Consider the following 25,844-nt stretch of genomic DNA (forward strand, 5'->3'; position numbering starts at 1 on the left):
ATTATTTTTCTTGTATGGAGTTTATAAACGATTATATATAACTCTTGAGATATGTCGAATGTGATGGAATAGAGAAATAAAATTACTTTTCTCTTTCTTTCTCTTATTTTCCTCTTCTTCTACAAATATTTTGATATGGTATCAAAGCCACCGATCACCAAATCTGCCTCCACCATCCCTTCCATCTTTGCTATGGCCATCATTGCCATGTCCAAAAGCTTTGAAAATCCCCATTGTTGATCTATCGATCTTTGTTCTTGGGTGAATCAACACCCAAAGATCTTCTATTCTTTGGTGGATACACAGATTCTCTATTTCCCCACAGATCCTCTGTTTTTTAGTGGATCAACATTTGAAGATCTCATTAGTAAATCTGTATGTTCTCTATTTCTAGTAAATTAATACCTGATAATTCTTTGTTTTCTAATGAATCAGCAACTCCTCTCCACCGTTTTTCTCCTCAACTTTAGATCTTTTGTCGTCTCTCCTCACCGTCACTTAGCCCCTTTCTCTCCATCCCCAGTTTTATTTGCTGATTCTAGCTCTTTCACAATCCAGTTTGAGGTCTCTTGCTCCTCTTCCATGATGCCTCCGCCTACGAGATTGTCGACCTTCAGTTGTCTTTTCTTTAAGCTCTGTCCTCACTGCAACTATTATCTTCTATGTGTTTTCTCACTGCCATATCAACAGACAAGTCAATTAACCAATTGCTCCTCTTCTATGGTGCCTCCATCTACGAAGATTGTTAACCTTTGGTTGCCTTCTCTCTGAGCTCCTTCTTCACTGCAACTATCATCTTCTATTTGTCTTCTTGCTGCCACATCATCAAACAAGTCAATCAGCTAAATTGGCAAACACGTCAGTTTGTCACATTAATCAGACACATTGATAGATACACCAGCTTGCCATGTTAGTCAGTCATGTTAGTGGAACTTTAGTCTACCACGTCAGTTAGCTACGTCGGCATTGCTAAACATACTAGTTGGCCGCATTAGCTTCCTAATTTGTCACATTAGTTTTAAGCTACTATATCAGCTTCTGTTCTGCAATATCAAATTTTATATTGTCATATCAGTTTACCATATCGGCTTCTAAGTTGTCATGTTAACTCTTAATCTGTTACATCGGTTTTTGAGCTGCTATAATAGTTCATATTCTGCCACATCATGCTTTGTGCTGTCATGACAACTCTTGATCTACCACTGCATCATCCTTTGAGATGCTATGTTAGCTCCTAGTCCATCACGTTGGCTTCTGAGCTACTACATCAGCTCCAAGTCTATCATGTCAGTTTTTGAGTTGTTACTTTAGCTCTTAATCTCTTACGTCAGTTTTTAGGTACATTTGTGATCTAGTTTTCAAACTCAAGTTGGCACCTATAATATCATTTTAAGTCTGAGGGATATTAGCATAATTTTAGAGATCACATAACAATGTGTATCAGCCTATAATATTTTTATTTGTTAGCGCGATTCTGTATTGGTCGGTATTATTTTTTTCATTAGTATAATTTTGTTAGAATAATTTTAGGAATTATATAATAATTTATGTCAACGAGTATTATTTTTTATTATGCTACATAAGCATATATATATATATATATATATATATATATATATATATATATATATATAAACCTGTGATCTTTCAAATGCGATAGAATAGGGAAATAAAATTATTTTTCTCTTTCTTCCATTGTTTTCTTCTTCTACTGCAGATATTTTAACACGTTAGTTTCTGTTTCCTTTCAAATGCCTCAAAAATTGATTGGATTCCTGTAAAGGTGAGAGCTTGAGTGCATTCTCGTTGTCTTTCCGAAGTTATGGTTAGATTTTCGCTGTTTAGAATATCCAAATGGCCAATTTTTACGCTCACCCACCAATTTCATCCTTTGGCCTGCTTCCCTCGATGCGGTTTTCTGGCAAACGCTGCTGAATCGGTGATAGAAGAGGAGTATTACGTTAGCCGATCGCCCAGGTTCGATTCTTATGCCTACGCCCGAGCCTTGCAGGCTTGCATTGCCAACGGGGATCAATTCAGAGGCAAAGCAGTTCACTGCCATGCCCTTAAGAATGGTGGATGTTTGGATTTGTTCTGTTGGAACATTCTACTCAATTTGTATGTAAAATTCGATCTTGTAGATGATGCCTGTAAGTTGTTTGGGGAAATGCGTGAGAGAAATATGGTTTCTTTTGTCACCGTAATGCAGGGTCATGCTCAGTGTGGCCAATTCTTAGAAGCAGCTCAGCTTTTTCTCAGGCTTCATAGAGAAGGCCATGAGCTTAATCATTTTGTGTTCACAACGATCCTGAAACTCTTTGTGCTTATGGAGCTGCCGGAGCTTAGTCGGTGTGTTCATGCTTGCATTTGTAAGCTCGGCCATGACTCAAATGCTTTTGTGGGGGCAGCTGTAATTGATGCTTATTCACTTTGTGGTCTTGTTGGTGATGCAAGGAAGGTGTTTGATGGAATCAAAGGGAAGGACATTGTTGCTTGGACCGGGATGGTATCCTGTTATGCCGAGAATGATTGCCCCAAGAGTGCCTTGCGAATCTTCTCTAGGATGAGGAAAGCTGGCTTGAAGCCAAACAACTTTACACTAACTAGTTTGCTCAAGGCTGTCGTTTCCTTGCTGTCACTAGAGTTAGGCAAAAGTATACATGGTTGCTCGATAAAAACTTCTTATGGATCGGATGCTTATGTGGGTGGTGCTTTGCTTGATATGTATGCGAAGTGTGGGGATGTTGAGGATGCCCGATCAGTTTTTGAGGTGGTTCCCCATCATGATGTTATTCTTTGGAGTTTCATGATTGCTCGGTATGCTCAAAGCAGTCAGAATGAGAAGGCATTGGAGCTTTTCCGTCAAATGAGGCAAGCTTCAGTAGTTCCAAATGAATTTAGTTTTTCTAGTGTTTTACAAGCTTGTGCAAATATGGGAGGCTTGAACTTGGGCAAGCAGGTCCACAGTCATGTTGTCAAGATAGGTTTTGACTTGGAGATTTTTGTGGCAAACACGCTCATTGATGTTTATGCTAAGTGTGGAGATATGGAGGCCTCAATGGACCTTTTTTCTCGATTGCCCCATAGTAATGATGTGAGTTGGAATACAGTGATTGTTGGTTATGTTCAAGTAGGTTTCGGAGAGGATGCTCTGAGGCTTTTTCATCTGATGCAATTTGCTCAAGTACCGGGGACCCAAGTCACCTACTCTAGTGCGCTTCGGGCTTGTGCAAGCATAGCAGCCATTGAATTGGCAAGTCAGATTCACTCCTTGGTTGCCAAGACCCCATTTTACAATGATATTGTGGTAAGTAACTCTCTTATCGATACATATGCTAAGTGTGGGAGCATCAAAGATGCTTGTAGGGTCTTTGACATGATGAGAGAGCATGACGTGATTTCTTGGAATGCTATGATCTCAGGATATGCTATACATGGTTTAGGTCTGGATGCTTTAAGTTTGTTTAGGAAGATGAGGGAAATGAAGGTTGAGGCCAATGATGTGACTTTTGTTGGTGTTCTATCAGCATGTAGCAATATAGGTTTAGTGAATGAGGGCTTGTCTTATTTTGAATCTATGGATAGGGAATATGGCGTTGAACCTTGTATGGAGCACTACACTTGCATGGTTAGGCTTTTGGGACGTTCGGGTCGTCTTAATGATGCCATGAAATTTATTGAAGAAATCCCAATGAAACCTAGTCCTATGGTTTGGCGTGCATTGCTTGGTGCTTGTTTGGTCCACAAAAATGTCAAGCTAGGGAGAATTTGTGCACAAAGGGTGCTTGAGATGGAACCGCAGGATAAGACAACATATGTCTTGTTGTCAAATTTGTATGCTGCAGGAGGAAGTTGGGACGACGTGGCCCTCATCAGGAAATCCATGAGGAGTAAAGGAGTGAAAAAGGAGCCTGGCCTCAGCTGGATTGAGATTCAGGGTGAAATCCATTCTTTTTCTGTTGGAGATGCATCCCACCAAGATATGAGGGTGATCAATGCAATGCTGGAATGGCTACAAATGAAGACCAAGAAAGCAGGCTATGTTCCAGATAGTAATGTAGTATTGCATGATATAGCAATGGACCAAAAAGAACGTTTAGTATGGGTACATAGTGAGAGGCTGGCCTTGGCATATGCACTTATAAGGGTACCATCTGGAAGTCCAATCCGTATTATCAAGAATCTTCGTTTTTGCTCAGACTGTCATTCTGCATTCAAGATAATATCTAAGGTTGTTCAACGTGAAATCATTGTGAGAGATATGAACCGCTTTCATCATTTTGTGGATGGAATTTGCTCCTGTGATGATTATTGGTGATGCCTTTTTTTTCCTGAGGGATGTTATAAGTGCACGTCATCTGCAGCCCACCTAAACTGATGCCTCTGAGCCTTGTCCCAGGAGCTGCCACACCCTGTCTATGGGCAGTTGTGGGACGTATAGCCTCCATCGATTGTTGATTGGCTGAAGTTTCAACGCATTCCAAAATGGAAAGTCTAAGCCTGCAGTGATTGTTGCGAGAAAAGTGAGCTTTTTACATCCACATGCAAGTGAGAAGTCTTCTTAATGTCCAAGGTAACATGAATACTATGTACTATGATCTCACATGACATATTGTTTGTTTATTTCAAAACAGAGCATATGTTTGTTGTAACTATTATAAGTGGTTGCTTTTGTTTTCTCCGTGCGACATAGTTTTCACATAGGTTTGGCTGTAATTACACATGTCAAGCATGACATCACTTATGATTTGTACTTGATAACTATCTTGCTGATCTAAATATTTAATCTAACCTGCAACATTATATTTGCTGACCATGCTCGAGTCTTCACTTTGGTTTTTGTGGTCCATTTTCACTTTTCTAAACATGCTTTCTCCATTTTCCAACTTCATGTTCGACTTTGGCTTACTGTTGGACTAATGTTTTTACTTTTAACTGTTAATCAATAAAAGCAGCCATGGCATTGGAGATAGTTGATGCCCAAGAGGGAAGATATCTGTATGTTGCTGGTGGTTAAGTGCGCTTAGATCCTTTGATTTAGACTAAGAAAAAAGCTGACTGTATTTGTTGCTACTAGGTCCTTGCCAATTTTTCTATCATGAAATCCAATGAGAGGTTTTATTATCTATATGTTGTATGCGTGCATGATGAGTTTAAATGAGATTGCATTCATTTGCATGTATGTACTACTTTTCTACCCTCGAATTGGCTGCATGACTTTTTAAAGGCCTCTTTCGCTCTTACACTGCTTTTTTGATATTGCAAGAATTTTAAACGTGCAATCTGCGTAACCTTCTCCCGATATCTGTTAGTGCAACCTGTTAATGTGCATGTGCCTATGGGGCTGAAGTGGTAGAACTGAAAATGGTTTCTAGAAATAATATATGTTTAGCAGGTAGATGATCATAGTAGTCTAGGGCATTAGAGTAGGAGGGGAAACTTGTTTCTTCTCAGGAAGGATATGCACTAGATGTTAAAGTTTTTGAAAATATTTATGACGTTTTTAATTTTAATCTGCTGTTGTACTTGATGTTATTGGGCCCATTATACTTTTCTCGCTTATTGGGCCTTCAGTGAGGCCCAAATAGGTGGTCGGCTCCCTTATCTATTATATATAACTAAAATGGAGGCTCAGCTTGTGCTGAGCTTTCCATGCTGAGCCTCCATTTGCCACATGGACACCCATATTAATGATATCGTTAATACGGTTCTTTATTTCGGATAATAAGTAGCACTCTTACATATATTTTATTTTATTATATATATCTAATAAGTAGCACTCTTATATCTCATTAATATAGTCCTTTATTTTGGATAATATGTAGGGCTCTTATAACTGATACAAGAGGAAGACGTGCTTATAATGATCAATTTTTAGCAGATATCTATTGTAAATAAGTATTATATTTCGGTTTCTTTTATGATAAGTGATAGATATTATAGTATCTTACTATTATCAATATTAAGCATTAATTATCCTTATATAATTGATATAAGTGTAATTGATACTCAAGAATATTATCTATCAAAAATAAATAAGTATTATATTCTCTAAACCAATAATACTATATCAATTTCGATATTAGATGGAGTTCTGCTTGGCCATCATTAAAATTTATTGCTTAATATGCAACAGAAATTTGGCTATTAAAGTCTTCTATTTATTATACTTTGCTATATTGTTATATTGCATTTCAACAACAGTTAGAAAAATGAGAAAATTGTGTGATGCCATTATTAGTGATGCTAGTAAATGATGAAAGCTTTTCACGAAGGCTCAACTTGTGCAGAGTTCTCTGTTTGCTATGTAAATGCAGGTATTAATGCTGCTGATATTATTGAAGGAAGTTTCTGCTTGACCATCATCAAAGTTAATTGTTTGATGTATAATAAAAATTTGGTTATTGAAACCTTCTTCTTATTATAATTTATTACATTGCTATATTGCATTTCAAGAATAGACAGGAGATGAAGAAAAAACTGTACCCAGCATATCGCGCGGATTACATCCTAGTTTTAATAAATCTGATGCTGCCACACTAATCCCTCTGTTCTTCTCATCTCATCTACTTTCTCCCTTCTCTTCCTTTTATCTTATTCTCTCGTCTCCAATCTTTTATGCTTTCATGCTTTTCTGGTTTTTCCCTTAACCTGAATCTGTTACATGGTATGAGAGCCGGGTTAGGGTCTATTCTGTGTTTGTTTTGCTGCTTGAAATCAGAAGTGAGGAGGAAAATCTAGTTGAAAATAAAGTACTCCTTTTTATCTGCAGGAATGTTTCTTATCTTAGTTTGTGGGGTGTGCATTAATCCCACAATTTGTAGCAATGCCCTCCTTCTTCAAACAAAGCATGTGATACTGTGGTAGAGGGCTTTTGAGGACTGATGGTATTCTATTTCATGTTAGTCTCTGTCAAGGAGTGATTCTACATGTACCTCGTGATCCCAGGATTGCTGGATGTCAGTAAGAGCCTTCACTTCATTTCTCAATCAGCAGTCGGCATTTCTGCTGTCTAGAAGTTCAGAAAGGATGATGCTTTTGATTCAGTTACTGTCCTGTTAAGGTTTTCTTATTCTTTGCTGGTCCTGAGTGTAGCTAAATTGTTTGCAGTGATTCCTAAATTGCTTCTTTGCTGAAAGTTGCTGTCTGTTGTTATTACAACTTTCACCATGGCAGGTGGAGAAGTTGGTATGAAAGGTGGAGTTTCCATGGGAGATTTACTTGCTATACAAATTGTTGCCCAGTAGATACAACCAAGAGGGGGGGTGAATTGGGTCTTTTAATACTTTTAACCTACTTCTAAAAGTTTTTGATTAATTATGCTAAGTTGTATAGATGCACAGTGAAAGTTAAACTTAGCAACAGTTTGATGTATAGAATGTGACTTGATTGAATATGCTTGCTACTAAAGAATTCGCGGATAATAGTTAAGCATGCTATTTATCTAAGTGAGTAAGTGTGTACGTTAGACAATAACAAGAAGCATTACAAACACAACAAACATATAGTGGTTCGGTGCACCCCAGCACCTACATCCACTCCCCAAGACCTCTTGGGAATTTCACTATAATCCTACAGATTACAGCCGGTTGTTTTACAAGCTCACAACCCAACTTGTTGTTTTACGAGCGCACAACGAACTCGGTCGGTTTTCCCAGGCTCACCGACTAGAACCACTCCGATTGTTTTTCCGGGATCACAATCGAACCCTTACACGTTGGTTTTACCCTCGGCTCACCAACAAACCTAACACCGTTGGTTTTCCCTTTGGCTTGCCAACAAACCTTAACCCCTTGATTCAATTCCTTAATTGAATCAAATTACAGGATATTAAAACAAAGTGTAAAACAAATCAAAGCTTCTTAAATAAGCAAATATAACAATATAAACAAAGAGAGTAAAGAGAAGCCCTCAAACGAGTTTTGAAGATGAAGGAGCTCGGCTTCTTCTTTACTTGACCCTCTTCTGATTTGGCACGAAGTAGAGGATTTCCGAGGCAGCACACGGATGAAGAGGAAGCTTTGTGATTCACTTGGATGCTCTTCTTCTCTCTATTTTGCTTTGAATGGCCCTTTTGTGCTTATGGGAGATTTCCCTTGTAATCTCTTTGAAATCTCTTTCCTAAATGTTCTCTCCCACTTCCATAAGTTCTCCCCTAGCTCTCTTCTTGTTTTTATAGCTTTAGATGGTGTGGAAACAAGAATCTAGCCGTTAGAGACAAAAATAGAGCCGTTGGACACAGTCTGTACCTCCTGACAATATTTCCGTTGGGATCGGAGTCGACTCGCGCGATCAGGAGTCGACTCGCCTGTTGCAGGAGTCGACTCGTGCTTTACTGGAGACGACTCGGCCACTGTTCCAAATTTGAATTAAAGTCGCCTCTTCGACTGGGAGTCGACTCGACTTGACCCGGAGTCGACTCGCCAACTTCTGGAGCTGACTTGGCATTTTCGGAGTCGGCTCATCCCATGGAGTCCGGAGGACATATTTTCTGATTTTCTTCCTCGAGTCGACTCGGATTCTCTTGGAGTCGACTCGGCTCTCAGAGCCCGAAAACTGATCCTCTGTATTTTGGGGTCGCGCTGCCTTGGAGTCGACTCGAACTGTCTTGGAGTCGACTCGCCTCTCAGAGACGAAAATACCGTCTTCTGTCTTTGGGGTTGCGCTGCCTCGGAGTCGACTCGGATTTTGCGGGAGTCGACTCGGCTCTCAGTGTCCGAAAGTTGCTCTCTGACTTTTGCTTTGTATCACACTGGGAGTCGACTCTCGCTTCCTTTGGAGTCGACCTGCCAACCATCGGAGTCGACTCGAGTTCCTCCGGAGTCGACTCGGCTCTCAGGGTCCAAAATAACTTCTCTGTCTTTCTGTCTGTGACTCCCTGGAGTCGACTCGTACTACCCTGGAGTCGACTCGGCAAGCATCGGAGTCGACTCGCGCTCTTCAGGAGTCGACTCGTTGACATGTTCTGAGATGAATCTTTCTGTCCGGCTGTCTGTTGCTCCTTGGAGTCGACTCGGAACTGTAGGAGTCGACTCGAGTGCCTTTCCTTTGAATTTTTCTTAAAACTTGCTCTTCTAAATTGAAGCCTTTGAACTTGAATCTTGGGCCAATGAGGTGTGGCTTTCTTCTAACTTTTCTTGAGAGCTTTGGAGGCCTTCTTGTGTTCTTCCAGCTTGCTATGTTCCTTGCAAAATGAATATTTTTCTCCTTGCAACACAAACATTAGTATTTATACTTCAAGGTTTTTGTGATCATCAAAATCAATCTTTAAATCAATCTTTGGGTCATCAGTCTCCCCCTTTTTGATGATGACAAAACTTGGAGTATATGCAATATAAAATATATTGTGTTCTAGAAGTAATACATAGCTAAGTTGCATGAAGTAGAAAACATATATATTTAAAAACATACTTCATGATAATGCTTTAGATTTAATCAGCTTAACACAATCAACATATTTCAATTTAAGCTGAGTTGGTGTTCAATGCAAAACACAAAGCATTATGAGCATATACTTAGATATTTCTCCCCCTTTTTGACAACATCAAAAAGATAGTGAAACATGAAGCACAAAGATAAGAATACTCAAATATTTCTTTTCCTTATTGTACTCTGATTTGCATGTCAAATTATTGCAAGGATATGAATCATAAAACTCAAGGCAATAATATTAGAATCAGATTAATGAGCATAGATCAGAGCCAATTAAGATAATTTCAGAGCAGAACACATCGAATGTGATTTCAAGAAGTTTTCTAATTTGATACCACAGATAGTTTTCTAATCAAGTATAGGTGGAATCTTCCTTAGGTTAATACAAGAAGTACCACAAATGATATTCAAGGAAACACATGAGTGGAAATCTAACCTCTCTTTAATAATAAGTATGAAAGTTTGTTCATTTAAGATCTTTTGCCCAATCTATTAAGTATTTTATCAACATGAGAGCAATTTAATTAATTTTCAGAGTATAAGATCAAAACTCATATACTTGAAAAACATATCATCATGTTGGATCATTAATTCTTAATGACTTCAAAGTTCTTTAATGATAATAAGAGCATTGGGGCGCAAATACCAAAATATGAATTCATGCAATTTATGATTCATCTCAGAGCTCTTTTAAAGACTTTCTTTTGTTCTTTTAGAAAATAAGCACAATTTGATACATAAAAAAAAATATGAATTGGCACACAATTTAAGTTCTAAAGAGCAAGCCAATTTGGACTCATTAGTGAATTTCAAAATAGATTTTCTAAGAGATACTCAAAAAAAAAAAAATTCAACACGTTATTCTCCTCCTTTTTCATTAAGTTAGAGGCTCTTAAGATCAACTGTTTGACTTGCAATTTGGTTCATGATGTATGCATAAGAAATATTAACCAAATAACAATCCTCAAGGTGTATCATAAAGATTTTTGCGATTAAGTTCCATAATACCTCTCCTTCTGAAATTTTCTTTCTCCCCCTCAATTGATTATTCCATTTAACAGTTTAGAGTTTGAAGATAATGTTCAATAAAATTGTCAATCTCAAAAATATATTTTCCATAAGTTTCAGCTTATTTTCATAAGACTCAAGGTATGAGATAAGACAACCTTTATAGAACTCTTCTCAAGGCATAAACTTATAATTAAAGCAAGTATTGCATTATAAGGAGGTTCATCAAAATCAATCCATAAAAATCAAGGTATGCTTCAAATTGAAGTAACTTTAGGATAAGATATCTAAAGCTCCCCCTCAAAAGATGCATACTTCTTTAATCATTCTTTTCTTTTGTTGAATTTCAGATTTTAATGTTAAACGTGAATAAACCTGAAACTTTATGATATCAAGAATGTAGAGTGATCTAGAATTATTCAAAATTTATAGTAATCACTCTTTCTAATCCTTTAAGAACAAGTTATGCTTTCTCCTAATCTTAGAGAAAAATGTATAGAAATATTAATCAGAAAATGATTCATTTGAAGCTCAGTTTCTTTCAAAGGCATTTACATTTTCTTTCTTTTAGAATCATTCGAGTGAGCTGAAATATTTCTTGCTTTAAGATCATTCACTCTATTCTGTCTTTAATAATGTAGGAGAGAAAAACATATAGATGATCATTGAAATATATATATTTATAGAACTCAATTTCTTAATCACAGTTTTTCAGCAATGTATACATGAAGCCCAATAGATTTTTTTTTTTAATATCAAAGTAAAATCATATATTTAAAAATATTTGCTTGCAATCAAGATCATTGATCATTTAGACCAATATTAGTAGATTTTAATGATAAGAAAAGATATGTTTCGGATGCGTATCGGAGCAATCAACCAAGGCATCAAAATTAATTCTGTTTTTCTTAAATTAAGATTTTATTTAGAAATCATATTGAGTTTAAGCTTTTATACAAAATCAGATTCTGAATTTTCATAAGAATTTCCAAGAAGGCTCTCAAAATTTGAGATATGTATCTTCTACTTTGTAGCTCATCTTAAATTACTAAGATTGAAAACACATATTTCAATAACATTAGAGCACTTTCAGAATCTTTGTATTTAGTATTGAGTTTCGATACAAAATGGAGGATATTTTAACAAGTATTAGGATATTATGTATCAAAGTTAGGCAAGTAGAAAGATAGATCAAGATCAATTCATTTGCCTAAATAGAGATATCTTTCTTTTCTCATTTCAACTTTTACATTTTAACGATGATTGTGAATGACAAATCTGAATTTTCTTACCAAACAAAAATTTTATGTAGTATTTCAAACAATCAATCAAATTGTCCAAGCATGAAGCATTACAAAATATTGAGAATCCATAATTTAAAGCATCATGCCATATGCAAAATATATCATGTGTTAAGTCATGCATTAAAATATTAAGAAAAAAGAATGTCAAGGATCAAAATCAATTCTTTTCAAATAAACTCCCCCTATTTAAATATAATTTTGCACTGATTTCATCCTTAAAGTGTGTTTTCAAGTGATTAATAAATTTGACTTGATTCTTCTTATATAATTTCATTAACTTTGTCTTTTATTTTTACTTTCTTATGCTCTATACTCTATTTGCTCCCTATCCGGTGGAGTTGGGAAGGGGCACGAGGTACTACCACTAGCCTCCCTCTTGTGCCGTCCCTAATATGCCCTACACCGAATAGTTGGGTCAAATAGTGCCGGGTACTACCACTAGCCTCCCCATTGGCACCATCCCTATGATGAGCAATATAGAAAGGTTAAAATGTTTACTTCAAACTCTCCCTGTTTAAGTGTAATTAATTATGGATTTTATTCCTTCCAAATGTGCCGAATATATTATGCTTGTTTTGCTTTTCCTTAAGATTGAATTATTTGCCTTTACTTAGATTTTACTTCTCTTGAATAATTTCCATTTTCTTTTCTTTATCTCTCTCTCTTTTTGTTATTCTCAAGTAATTTACATGAAAGAGTATAATAAAGAATTAATCTTATGTATCATATAGATGTATATCATGCAAACAACATTTTCATTATGCTCAAGGATTCATCATTCCTCACAAGTTATTTTAAATCAAAAGTTCAAGCATAAACTTGTGTATTTCATGGTTATGACATAGGCAAAGATATATTTTAGTTTGGGCAAACCATGAAACAATTTCTAAGAGTATAAGTCAATCAATATATATAGAGACATGATATCAAAAATTAATAATTAAAGACCTTAATCATGCCATAATAAGATTTAAGTTATTGACTTTGCTCAATTAATTCATGAGAGAAGTATCTAGAATTACCAATTCATTCTGCATTCTTCAGTCAAATACCTACTAGATTTCTTATGTATGAACTTTTGGCTGAAGAAGGTCTTCTCTCTTGTTTGCATGTGAATGTTTGTTGTATCTTACATGGACATATTCTTCAAGTTGAGATCTTTCATTTTCTTGCTCAAGGATCCTGCATTATTAACAAACTCCTTTTCTTTCTTGAAAGAAAGTCTTTAGTTTCTTTGAGATACAAAATATTCATTCAATATATAATTTTTTTTAATTAGATGACTCAACATAAGATATGACAATAATTAAATATTGAATCACTTTACTCAAGAGATTGCCTAAATATAAGCAAGCACATATCACTTGAACTAAAGAGATAGTTTCATTAACCAAGATAGTTCAAGGACAAGCATGTGAGGCAATAGGAAGATTTATCAAGGTCAAATCAAATTTTTTTTTTTATTTTCAGAATCAATGGAGCTTAGATTCTATTTGCTTAAGATAATTATTAATAAGACATGTTAGCTAAGTTTTAATCAGCTTATCTTAAACGGTTGTTTCTATCAAAATTCAGATTATGATTTATTTGTTATCAATGAAATATGATTAAAGTTGGATTGAAGTCTTGCATAAGGGCACATAATAAGCATACATTCAGGTCTACTAGCTGTATGATAAAATAATTATTCTATCATGCTTCAATACAGCTTTAAACAATAGATCTACTTTGCTCATCCTTTTCAAATTCTACAAGATGGGGTCATAGATATACCTTCTTCATGCCAATCTTCTATAGGGGTTTTCTTGTGGACTAACGTTGGTCAATGAAGATCCCCTTTCCTGTTTGTCTTAATTTGGAGTTTGAGAGAAGATGTTAATTCATTCATCATACGTATTTCAAACTCTCCTTGCATGAGCTAAGTAAAGTCTTCATATAACTCTTCATTAGTAGAACCAAAAATGATGTCATCAATGTAAACTTTGAGCAAGTAAGATATCACAAATTTTTCTTTTTGATGCAAAGATTCATCACTATTACTTTCTATCAAAAAGGTTGCTTAAGCTTTTGTATCATGCTGTTGATGCTTGTTCCAAATTATATATTGCTTTAACATATTTGTAATGAGTGTTTTCAAATACGGTGGTTATTTAACATAGATCTCCTTTTTAATGAAATAACCACATAGGAGTGCATTCTACACATTCATTTGACAGAATATAAAGCTCATAAAGCAAACAAATGATAATGGTGATCTTTACTTCTAATCATGCAAAAATCTTATCAAGATCTATTTCATCTTTTCTTGATTTAGTCTTTTAGTAGTTATCAATTTTTCTTCATTAAGTGCATATCTGAAAAATCCAATTTTGGTTCTAATTATTAACAAGTTTTTCAGATTGTTATATGTAAAAGATTAACCATATATATATATAATTTGTTTTTAGTATTTTGATAATAAATCATTAGTCTCATAAAGAATAAAATGAATTGATACCTCTACAACTAGAATTTTTCATGAATGTTCTATATGCATTGCTTGATGAATGATATCCAAGGATAGAAGTATCTTTATCAGATTTGGCATTATTTTCATTAGAGCATATCAAGCATAACATGTACGACTGAAAAATATGAAAGATATGCAATGGTTTATTTTCCAGTTTTCAGAAGATCAAAATTTTCATCAAAAATAGATCTAATAGAAATCATATGTATGACAAGCAGTGATGATAGTCTTTTAAAAATTATTTAAGTAGATGACTATCATACATAATTGTCTTTTTCATTTCTTCAAGAATTCTATTAACCCTATTTTACTTATGATGTCCTTGGAGCTGAAATAATTGAATTTAATATTATTTTCTGTATAACCTTAATCAGGATTTTGGTTTTCAACACTGTGCCATGATCTTCACAGTTTGGAAACCTTTTTCATTTGAAACGCTTTTACAAGATTTAGTAAATACAGAAAAATACTTCAGTTTTATTTCCCAAGAACAAATCCAATGTAAGCTTTTGAAAACTTAGAGATGGAAACAACATCTTTAGATTTAGAAATGATTTTTGTTTGTTTCCTTAGTTAGCATGCATAGCAAAACTTTGACCTTTAAGTAGATAATCTAAGTAAGCCTATGGCAAGGTCTTTTGAGATTAAGTACATACTAGCATGAGTTGATTCTATGTGCCAAGGATGGTTTCTTTAATCTTGGTATTCATAGTGCATATATTCAAAAGCATACCAAGTACACATTATCATATCTATGATCAATAAACAATAATGCCATGGATAAAAACTCTCAATCAAGCATATAGAGAATTCATAGAATTAATCTTAATAATGATTAATCATTTAGCAACTTTATCCAATGGTGAGTAAAGTATCCTATAAAATGAAGTGATTTGATTATATTTCCAAAAGTATTTTCTATATCACAAAATTGATCAACACATGCAATTCATACTTTAATCAAATACTAAAACAAAAATAATGATGAGATGCAAGGATTACTGATTTCATTATTATTATTTTTGTTAATAACTTTTTAAGTTTCTTTTTGTTCCATGGGTATCTTGGCACACCTATGTGTACATCCTCATTTTGGGTACCCAAGCTTGCTTGGGTCCTTGAGAGTTAGGACATATGGTTCCTTTTGGAACCCAAATCTGTTTAATAGTAATAACTTTACCATTTGATTTAATTGTGTTAGAACGATAGGTAAAGTTGTTATGCCCATTCTTTTCATGTTTGAAATAAGTTATCTTATTTAATGGTTTGCTTGGTGAATTGATAACCTTTTTCTCTAGAGATTTATGGCTAAGTGGAGGGGTCAAGCTAAATTTTGATTTATCAAAATCAGCATGTTGGCTTTCAAACATCATTTTTAATTTTTCAGAGCTTACGGTGAATTTGTTAATAAAAGATTTTAATTGATTAATTTCTTTACTTAAGTTTTGATTTTCTTTAATTAAGTTATGATTTTTCTGAATCAATTCTTCTGAAAATGACCTTAAGCTTTCATTTTCAGAAGTTAGTTTCTTAAGATTTTTATTCTTCATAGCTAGTTTTCTACATTCACCATACAAATCATGAAAAGCATTCAAAAGTTCATTATAAGAATATTCTTCATGAAATTCATTTGGTGTAAGATTAGATTCAGATTCTACTTTATCTTCTTGTACTATAAGACATAAATTAGTTACCTCTTGTGGTTCATTGTTGCTCCTAACTTTCAATTCCTTGTCTGACTTTCTCTTGGTCAAGGCTTTCTTGCGTTTTACCTCTTTCTTCCTTTCTTCTTGCTTCCTCTTCTTCTTTGTCTTTAGGAAGCTAATTTGCCTCGGAGTCGACTCGGACATAATTGGAGTCGACTCGGTTAACTTGAGGGTCGACTCTGAAATACTTGGAGTCGACTCGACTGAGGTGGGAGATTCAACACCTTTTTCTGCAGTCTCATTGTTAGTATGCAATTGAAGCACATGTGAGCTAATCTGAGATTTATCATAAATATTTTTTAAAGTATTCCAGATTTTCTTAGCAGATAAGCATGCAGAAATTTCATTAAACTTCGTTTCTTGAATAGCACAATATAATATGTTCATAGCATTAGCATTCAATTGTGCTAAGTCCTTTTTATTAATAGTTTGAGAAAGTGTGTGAAGGTCATTTATTATGATTTTCCATAAATAATAGTTTTGTGATTGAATAAAAATGCGCATGCGTATTTTCCAATGTGTATAGTTTATGCCATTAAATAGTGGAGGTGTATCAATTGATTGTCCTTCTCCTAGAAAACTATCTATTTGAGTTGTCATGATCTTTGGCTCTTGATCGTGAGATCAATAATTAAACTTAGAGCACCTGCTCTGATACCACTTGTTGCCCAGTAGATACAACCCAAGAGGGGGGGTGAATTGGGTCTTTTAATACTTTTAACCTACTTCTAAAAGTTTTTGATTAATTATGCTAAGTTGTATAGATGCACAGTGAAAGTTAAACTTAGCAACAGTTTGATGTATAGAATGTGACTTAATTGAATATGCTTGCTACTAAAGAATTCGCGGATAATAGTTAAGCATGCTATTTATCTAAGTGAGTAAGTGTGTACGTTAGACAATAACAAGAAGCATTACAAACACAACAAACATATAGTGGTTCGGTGCACCCCAGCACCTACATCCACTCCCCAAGACCTCTTGGGAATTTCACTATAATCCTACAGATTACAGCCGGTTGTTTTACAAGCTCACAACCCAACTTGTTGTTTTACGAGCGCACAACGAACTCGGTCGGTTTTCCCAGGCTCACCGACTAGAACCACTCCGATTGTTTTCCCGGGATCACAATCGAACCCTTACACGTTGGTTTTACCCTCGGCTCACCAACAAACCTAACACCGTTGGTTTTCCCTTTGGCTTACCAACAAACCTTAACCCCTTGATTCAATCCCTTGATTGAATCAAATTACAGGATATTAAAACAAAGTGTAAAACAAATCAAAGCTTCTTAAATAAGCAAATATAACAATATAAACAAAGAGAGTAAAGAGAAGCCCTCAAACGAGTTTTGAAGATGAAGGAGCTCGGCTTCTTCTTTACTTGACCCTCTTCTGATTTGGCACGAAGTAGAGGATTTCCGAGGCAGCACACGGATGAAGAGGAAGCTTTGTGATTCACTTGGATGCTCTTCTTCTCTCTATTTTGCTTTGAATGGCCCTTTTGTGCTTTGGGAGATTTTTCTTGTAATCTCTTTGAAATCTCTTTCCTAAATGTTCTCTCCCACTTCCATAAGTTCTCCCCTAGCTCTCTTCTTGTTTTTATAGCTTTAGATGGTGTGGAAACAAGAATCTAGCCGTTAGAGACAAAAATAGAGTCGTTGGACACAGTCTGTACCTCCTGACAATATTTCCGTTGGGATCGGAGTCGACTCGCGCGATCAGGAGTCGACTCGCCTGTTGCAGGAGTCGACTCGTGCTTTACTGGAGACGACTCGGCCACTGTTCCAAATTTGAATTAAAGTCGCCTCTTCGACTGGGAGTCGACTCGACTTGACCCGGAGTCGACTCGCCAACTTCTGGAGCTGACTTGGCATTTTCGGAGTCGGCTCATCCCATGGAGTCCGGAGGACATATTTTCTGATTTTCTTCCTCGAGTCGACTCGGATTCTCTTGGAGTCGACTCGGCTCTCAGAGCCCGAAAACTGATCCTCTGTATTTTGGGGTCGCGCTGCCTTGGAGTCGACTCGAACTGTCTTGGAGTCGACTCGCCTCTCAAAGACGAAAATACCGTCTTCTGTCTTTGGGGTTGCGCTGCCTCGGAGTCGACTCGGATTTTGCGGGAGTCGACTCGGCTCTCAGTGTCCGAAAGTTGCTCTCTGACTTTTGCTTTGTATCACACTGGGAGTCGACTCTCGCTTCCTTTGTAGTCGACCTGCCAACCATCGGAGTCGACTCGAGTTCCTCCGGAGTCGACTCGGCTCTCAGGGTCCAAAATAACTTCTCTGTCTTTCTGTCTGTGACTCCCTGGAGTCGACTCGTACTACCCTGGAGTCGACTCGGCAAGCATCGGAGTCGACTCGCGCTCTTCAGGAGTCGACTCGTTGACAGGTTCTGAGATGAATCTTTCTGTCCGGCTGTCTGTTGCTCCTTGGAGTCGACTCGGAACTGTAGGAGTCGACTCGAGTGCCTTTCCTTTGAATTTTTCTTAAAACTTGCTCTTCTAAATTGAAGCCTTTGAACTTGAATCTTGGGCCAATGAGGTGTGGCTTTCTTCTAACTTTTCTTGAGAGCTTTGGAGGCCTTCTTGTGTTCTTCCAGCTTGCTATGTTCCTTGCAAAATGAATATTTTTCTCCTTGCAACACAAACATTAGTATTTATACTTCAAGGTTTTTGTGATCATCAAAATCAATCTTTAAATCAATCTTTGGGTCATCACAAATGACACCTGACAAGCTTTGTGGAGCATGGAACTATCTTCAATGGGCCAAAGCAGTGGAAATTTTCATCAAGCAAAAAGGAAAGCATGATTATATCATTGACAATCCTCCTGCTGATGTTAACAAGATGAAGGAATGGCAGCAACACGACTTCATAGTAATGTAGTAAATTCTAAGCTATGTGCTTTACTTGAATTCTGTAACTATTAAGTGAAATTATTGAATCAAATTTTAACTTATTTTTCCATAAAATATGTAGGTCTCACTTAGAAATCACCACAAGCTTCAATTCAATGATGCATATGATACACACATTTTTTTCCTAAATTAATTATGCAGACCTTGCCATATAGGATGCTGGAACTTAGAGCTAGAAGTCAGACATTATAGCAGGAGCTGGATTTTGGAACACGATGGAATAGAACATTCAAGACCAATCAGTGGCCCCTTTCAGGTTTCAGTTCCCCATTTTCTGGTTGGACTTTGTCGATTATAATATTTATAGTTTGGTCTATTGATGTTTTCTACAATCATTCCTTTTTTTTGCCTTTCCTTTCCATGTTCACTGTTCTACTAGGTGGGCACCAATTATTATTCTTTCTTCCACCAAGGTAAGAGGATGGAATGATGTTTTATATTGACATTGTTTTCGTGATTTGCAGAGTTCAGTGCCAGAGTCTGCTCGGTGAAAATTTTCAAAGGTCAAGCACCCAAGGTAGCATAGATCTTACTTTTATTTAGTCTTTGTTCAGGTGAAAAAATAGTTAGTTTCTGAAATTTTTAACTTTTTTATGTTATCTGAGTGTACACTGCATATTTGTAGACTTGAGTGGAGATTTTCACGAAGACCTTAGTCCACTTTATAGTTAAATCCACCTCAAGTCAGTTCGATCTTTATTAAACTTGGGCTTTCAGCTACAAAGTATCAAAGTCAAAAGTTTGATGATCCAGAACTATGCATATAGATGCAATTGGTTAGGAATTTGTAAAAAATCCAGAAAATTCATTAAAAGCTTGGAAAGAGGTCAACTAACAAAGAATTAGAAAATCATAAAATTAAAAATATAAAATTTGTGAAATATTTTAAAATTTTTGTACTTAAAAATAATATAGGTGAGTCAAAAATAACATATGATAGCAAAAAACATCACCATTGGAAACGATATGTGATTTTATTAATTTGTAACACTAAAATTCTTAAGTTGGTAGGGAATAATTCATGAACAAATCATAAAATTTATGTATAATTTGAGAATAATTGAATAGATATTTGGAGAATAATTCTGAGAATCATTAGGTCAAGAAAGAAACTGAGAGTAATTCGAAAATATCTCTCTAATTTAGAGAACATTGTAACCATGCAAAGTATATGTGAATTAATGAGAATTCTTTGCCACTAATAAAAATTGTTTACTAAAGCTTGTAAGAATTGGTTTTTCCTCTTATTGTTGATCATCGTCTCGATACCGGGTCCTATATCGGTATATTGACAATGTGGTATGCCACAATACAGGATGCCTCGGTATCGAGACATGGTAAAGGTGCTAAATCGGCACAACACCTATACCATTTATGGTAATGTATCGAGCCTCGATATTATATGGGTTCCTCACTAATATGGTTTGATACACACAATACGGACCGATATGGTATGATATGTAAAAACTCTGAATCCTATAATATAAATCTTTTCGGATTTGCCATTATTAACCAAGGTGCTTTGACCTAGCTTGTTTTAGACATGGTTTTAGAGCGCTAGCATGGAGGCTTACAAAATTTTTTGCCTAGAGGCAAGGCAATAACAAAATGCTTTGAGCCTTGTGCCTTGAGGTTACAACTTACTCTTTTCAAAGTTAGATATACATCTTAAAATGGTCTTTTAGGTAGATAAAAGGCACATACCCTGTCATGTTCTTATATGCTATCCCTTTATGACTTAAAGCAAACAAAATCTTTCTTTAACTAAAAACAAATGTAAATATGATGATCGTGTCGTTCTGATATTTATAACTGTTTGATTTATTTGCTCTTCTCTATACTTTTAATTTTAAAGTTTTGGTAGTATTAACCATATTCTTGCGGTCTTCCGCTCCCTAATCCTCTGGAATTGCCCCAAGGATACATGCCATCTTTTTAGAATGAACCACCTCACTTTCACCTTTAGCCTTTTAAAAACATTGGTCTTAGGTGAAGTTTTGTTAATTTGGTGCCTGAATAGACAACTTTGTTGGTTTGTGCAAGATCTGAGCATCACAACAAAGAGTATGTTTGACATGCTGACTCTCTTTTCTCCTTTGACAGGGACTCAGGCACTGTAAAATTTGATTCTGCAGAAGGACGATTTCTCAGAAATAAGAACCGCTCAACTAAGAAATAAGAACCGCTCAACTATTACTACAAAACATCAGTTTTTTTTTTTTTTTGGTTTGCTGGTTACTTAAAAGTCCTTTTCTATTATAAAGTGGCTGTGAATTTTATTTCATGCCTTATGTTTATTTGGCTTTGAAAATTGAAACCAATCAGGTCAACTCATGTGGAACCTTTTACCATCGGCACTTGCTTGTGAGCCATCTGATAACACATTGTATATGTAGACAACTTCTGCTTCGTTCTTCTTTCCACATCTACTTCTCGAATTAGTCTCATGCAACCTACATGTCAATCTTCAAAAATGCTAGGATTGTCACAATCCCATCAGACATATTTAATTCTATTATGTATACATCTTTGATCTTAGAATTATGTGGTTCACCAAAGTTTTCTTTTCTGTCTACTACAAGTTTTGCGTGAATCAAACAAATATCTAGAAGGAAAAATGAAGGAGGAATTCGAGCAGGCCTTTGGCGTACACTGTTGTTCAGGTTTCTCCTTGTACTTATTTGACTACTCATGAATCTGCTCGAAAACTCTCTTGAAGTGGTTTGTTCTTGTTTTGAGTGTCTTGAAATGGTTTGTTTTTTCCTTGAGTAAGGAGTAAGACAGTTTCTTATTTTTTGGTTGGTCATTCTCTCGTTATCTTTGTCATATTTTCATGTTTTCTATTCCTTTGGTTAATTTCTAACATCAAAACTTTATTCTTTTCTGTTTTCTTTTGAAATGGATCATTCGCTTGATCTAATTAGATAGGATAGTTTTTTTACTATTTCAATCTTATGAACTTCTTGTAAAGAATAATGTCTTTCAAGTGCTTATAGCATGGTGGAAAAACAAGTGAAGAATTAGTGCCTGATCCTTTACATGCAACATCATGTCAGCAGTTAATATTGATATTCTTACTACCGGCGTTCTGATCCAAATGTAATTGCACCCTTTTCTGACGTGACTTATTTAAGACCTGAAAGATTCCATATATAAACAATTCTCCAGTTTTAAGCATAAGCCTATTATCAAATCCTTGTCTGACGGCACTGTGCATCAATTACCAGCAAAAGACATTCTAATCATGTTTACACATTCCTCGTTCTTTAGCCTGTCTATTTACTTTGCATGTAATGGCTTTAGAGACCTAGTTAAACAAGTAGGGCTTTTCAATATGGTTCATCACAACCTGAGAGGTCCATTTACCATCAAACTCAACATCTAATTATGAAACCAAGATCTTTGATATCTTGATTTGAATCTTTTTTTACTATTATTTTGAATGTGACACTGTGGTCATAGAAAAAGTTTTCTTTTGTTAGCCATTTTGGTTCCTTTTCTGTACATTGCAGTGTTCATGATACCACAGCGAATTGTTTATGATGGAAAAATTCAGGAGCAAAGATAACATGCTCACCTACGTATCTTTCACAAGGAAAAAGCTTTTGAAAATATTGATTGCACCATTAATCAACATATCGTTGCTTGAAAGTCATAACTGTTATTCTGTCTCTTTCAATAGCTACGTGCCAAGATGTTTTAACCACGTCTGAGTCTGAAGTCATTATTGAGACCAAAGGTGCAAGAACAATGGCAAGTAATATTGACCTGAGAACTACACAGGCGTTATTCAATAAGTTATGAACGTTCTGCTCTCTGTTGCTTTTTCTTCTTTTCTACTTCCCTTTTTTCTTTATTTGCAGGGTTGCTGATTGGAAAACCTAGATGCTTCGTAACAGTAGTTGCACAGATAAAGATTTCTCTAATAGTCACGCATCCTTGCGAAGCACTCTTTTACCTACCCTTAGTCAGTGGAAATGAATCTCAAGTTGTATATTTGAAGCATTTGCAATCCAAGAGCTTAGCCTAAAGTTTCAGCTTCACATACGTGATATCTTTAGATCTACTTTAAAAGCCATCTACTTGATGACTGTTTATATGTCAGTATCATTTGTTTGGTTGAAGTTCTTTGTCATGAATAATCAAAAGCAGCAAGTCGAAGTTAAACTTCTACACGATCATACAGAGAGATTAGACTTGAGATTTGCATTTAACTAAATGACTTGGCTGTTCATCATGGGGACATTCTTTTAATCTTTTTATCGTTCGAGATTTCTTGGAATTGCCTATCATTTCACATGAACATGCCCAGATTTTTATGCCTAACTAGTAGTTGCTGATATTAGTACATGAACTTGTCTCCAGTCTTCATATAGTGGGTAGGTAATATAGCTGATGGCACTTTGGTTTCAAGAGCTTAACTTTTCTATCTTATTTGTTTGTCTAGGTTGTCGGTTGCAGGAATCAAGACCCACCATCTTGAAACTATGGCAACAGGAAAAGTGCCACATACTCATGGATCGATGTGATGTGTCTGATTAGCAAAATGGATGGCTGATCCATCATCCAGATATCAAATTGTGCCATCTGAAACATACCATTGTCCACAAATTTTCTATCCCAAGAGGAAGTTAATCGATTTTCTGAAAATAAATTCATATTTGGCAATGGATGCATCTACCTTAAATATTGCTACTTGGATTAAATTAGAATAAATATGGTTATTTTTTTCTTAGGAAAAGATGGTTAGATTCATACTTGAAAATTCTCCCCAGTTAATGTGCCGAGGAGGGACCCAAGTCCTGTAAGCATCTGTTCTGTTCATTGTAATTGTTTTGCCCTACATTTGGGGAGTGCAGATACAGCCCGAATCACTGGCTTTGGTCGAGCGCAAAAGGTTATACCGAAACTTGGGAGTTCCAATATGGTAAAGAATTTCGATTAGAAGATGCATGGTTTGCATTCCAGTCATAGCTTGGTTTTAGGAGCAGTAACAAGAGTGAGGAAGGAAGAATGGAATGTTAATATTCTACAGCAATAATTCAGAAATGACCTGAGGACTGCAAACATATGTTATTCTCCAAAGTGGTTTTTGTGACAAATTTTAAGTTGTTGATCCTTGTTTCTAAGGTCCAAAATTTGTTGACTATAGAGCAATCAGAATATTTGTTTCTCTTGGTTTTACAATCAGATAAATCCATAGATGATGGAGAAGATATAAATTGAAGCCCTTTTACTTAGGTTTGTGTTGGGACATTTTACTTTCACATAGCCCTAGTGAAGACCCAACTCTAGATATGGGCCTATTAATGGAAAAGAGCCAGTAGTGGACGTGTTCACTGGCCCGTTCAGGCCCAAAGACCACGTGTTATGGCTTATATTTTAAGCTCAGCGGGCTGGGCTGGGCTGGGTTGGGCTGGGCTTGAAATATGATCCCTCGTGTTAATCAGGCCTGACTCGGGATTAGGCCTTGAAGCTTGGCCGAGCCCAGCTTGAACCGGCCCAGATAAACAAGTAACCCTAGGTAACCGTCGCTGCCTCCTCCGTCGTCCTCCTCCTCCTCCTCCCTCTCCTTTGCTAGTCATTTTTTTTTGAATTAAAAAAAAAAAAATAAGGAAGCCCAAAATCTGGCTTGAAGCTCGAAGTCAGGAAGGCTTGGCTAGGTTGGGTCTGGGTTAACTAATTATAGTTATACCTTGGATGGAGCCTGGCTCGGCCCCTTGATACTAAGTCTAGTTATGAGGCACACACGCCTTGAAGACCTTTACTTAGTGGACTTCTATTGTAAATAGATGCTAACAAAATAAATTTGTTATAAATGATTAGTATTGGATCCATATTGGCAAATCACAAACTAGGGTAGCCATGCATCCTTATCTTAGTTGTTTGGCACCTCACTCCACTTGAAAATCAGATTTAAGCCGACTCAAATTCGATTAGATCCTATTGAGTGTCTAGATCCATCACTCACGACCTTAATTTTCATGTCAGGCATGGCCACAAAGGGGTAGAATAGTTGGTCTCATATGGAAGTAATGGGAGCAACCCAGGTCAAGGTATAAGATCCAAATGTTGGCTCAGTTAGTTGACCATTCTTCAAAGCCTAGACTAATACTGGTGCATAATTTTCAGCTCTATTCCCCATTGACATCCTACATTGCATTGCTGAAAATATAAATCTATGACCCTTGCTCAACAGCCACTTAAGTTGTTACACCCAGCCTTAATGTTGTCATTATGTACAATCTGGATGACCTACAATTTCAACTATACCCTTATAACATTGTTGATGTGCTTTGTGCCATTCACCCAACAAAAGCAAAGCAGCAATAAATGTGTGTGTGAATGAGTAAGTGAGTGAGAGAGAGATAGAGAGAGAGAGAGAGAGAGAGAGAGAGAGAGAGAGAGAGAGAGAGAGATAGTGCAGAAATGGTTAGAGTTCTATGCTTGGACTTTAACAGGAAGTTTCTTTGAATATTGCACACTTGAAGATTTAGTATGGTATGGTAGATATAAACAATGGAACTCACTGCTTCAATATAAGAATATTTGTTCTGCTTTAATTTGAAATGAAGCAAGACAACTATGTACATGTACTCTTCTTCAGTTCCAAGTGGATTAACACTAGCTAGTAATTGCTAAGTCCCTCTCTCTCTCTCTCTCAATCTCTCTCTCTCAGCCCCTCCCCCACCCTTGCTCCTTTTGCAATCCTGGGAAAGTGAGTGATCTTTTAGGAAATTATGTATATATTTGTCTCTCAAACTATGATGTAATGGATAGTGGATGGTAAGATACCTTTTGGGGGCATGTTGGGGAGTCTCAGCATGGCTACTGACTAGTGGGCGGTGACAAAGGTGGTGGAAAGAAGAAAGATGTGATCATTCCAAAGCTCCTATTAAAAAGAAAAGGAAGCCAAACTTTCCCTCGGGATAGGTTTCCTCCCCTTTGTGCAGTCCTGCATTGCATG

At 36.1% G+C, this 25,844-nt stretch overlaps 1 protein-coding gene across 29 annotated transcripts; it reads left to right on the forward strand.

The window, feature by feature from the left end:
- Window positions 1-1,631: 1,631 nt before the first annotated feature.
- On the forward strand, window positions 1,632-23,564 carry LOC103708067 (Tetratricopeptide repeat (TPR)-like superfamily protein). 29 transcript variants are annotated; one of them, XM_088719495.2, is made up of 8 exons: window positions 1,640-4,573; window positions 6,773-16,167; window positions 19,033-19,133; window positions 19,342-19,394; window positions 20,981-21,241; window positions 21,460-21,540; window positions 22,560-22,674; window positions 23,325-23,564. In XM_088719495.2, exon 1 carries the CDS (start codon window positions 1,823-1,825, stop codon window positions 4,316-4,318), a length of 2,496 nt encoding a protein of 831 aa, XP_088575621.1. In that variant the 5' UTR covers window positions 1,640-1,822; the 3' UTR covers window positions 4,319-4,573; window positions 6,773-16,167; window positions 19,033-19,133; window positions 19,342-19,394; window positions 20,981-21,241; window positions 21,460-21,540; window positions 22,560-22,674; window positions 23,325-23,564. The 29 variants fall into 29 exon arrangements, with proteins under 29 accessions (XP_088575633.1, XP_088575621.1, XP_088575628.1 ...); XM_088719502.2 differs by having other exon boundaries at window positions 6,773-7,063; XM_088719504.2 differs by having other exon boundaries at window positions 6,773-7,046.
- Window positions 23,565-25,844: the final 2,280 nt, after the last annotated feature.

Source organism: Phoenix dactylifera, chromosome 4 (assembly GCF_051530095.1).
Source record: "Phoenix dactylifera cultivar Ajwa chromosome 4, Ajwa_hap1_PhDact_Kaust_v1.1, whole genome shotgun sequence".
NCBI classification, from domain to species: Eukaryota; Viridiplantae; Streptophyta; class Magnoliopsida; order Arecales; family Arecaceae; genus Phoenix; species Phoenix dactylifera.

Coding starts and splice junctions, on each gene's coding strand:
- LOC103708067 (XM_088719507.2), top strand. CDS start 1,823: ATGGTTAGATTTTCGCTGTTTAGAATATCCAAATGGCCAATTTTTACG.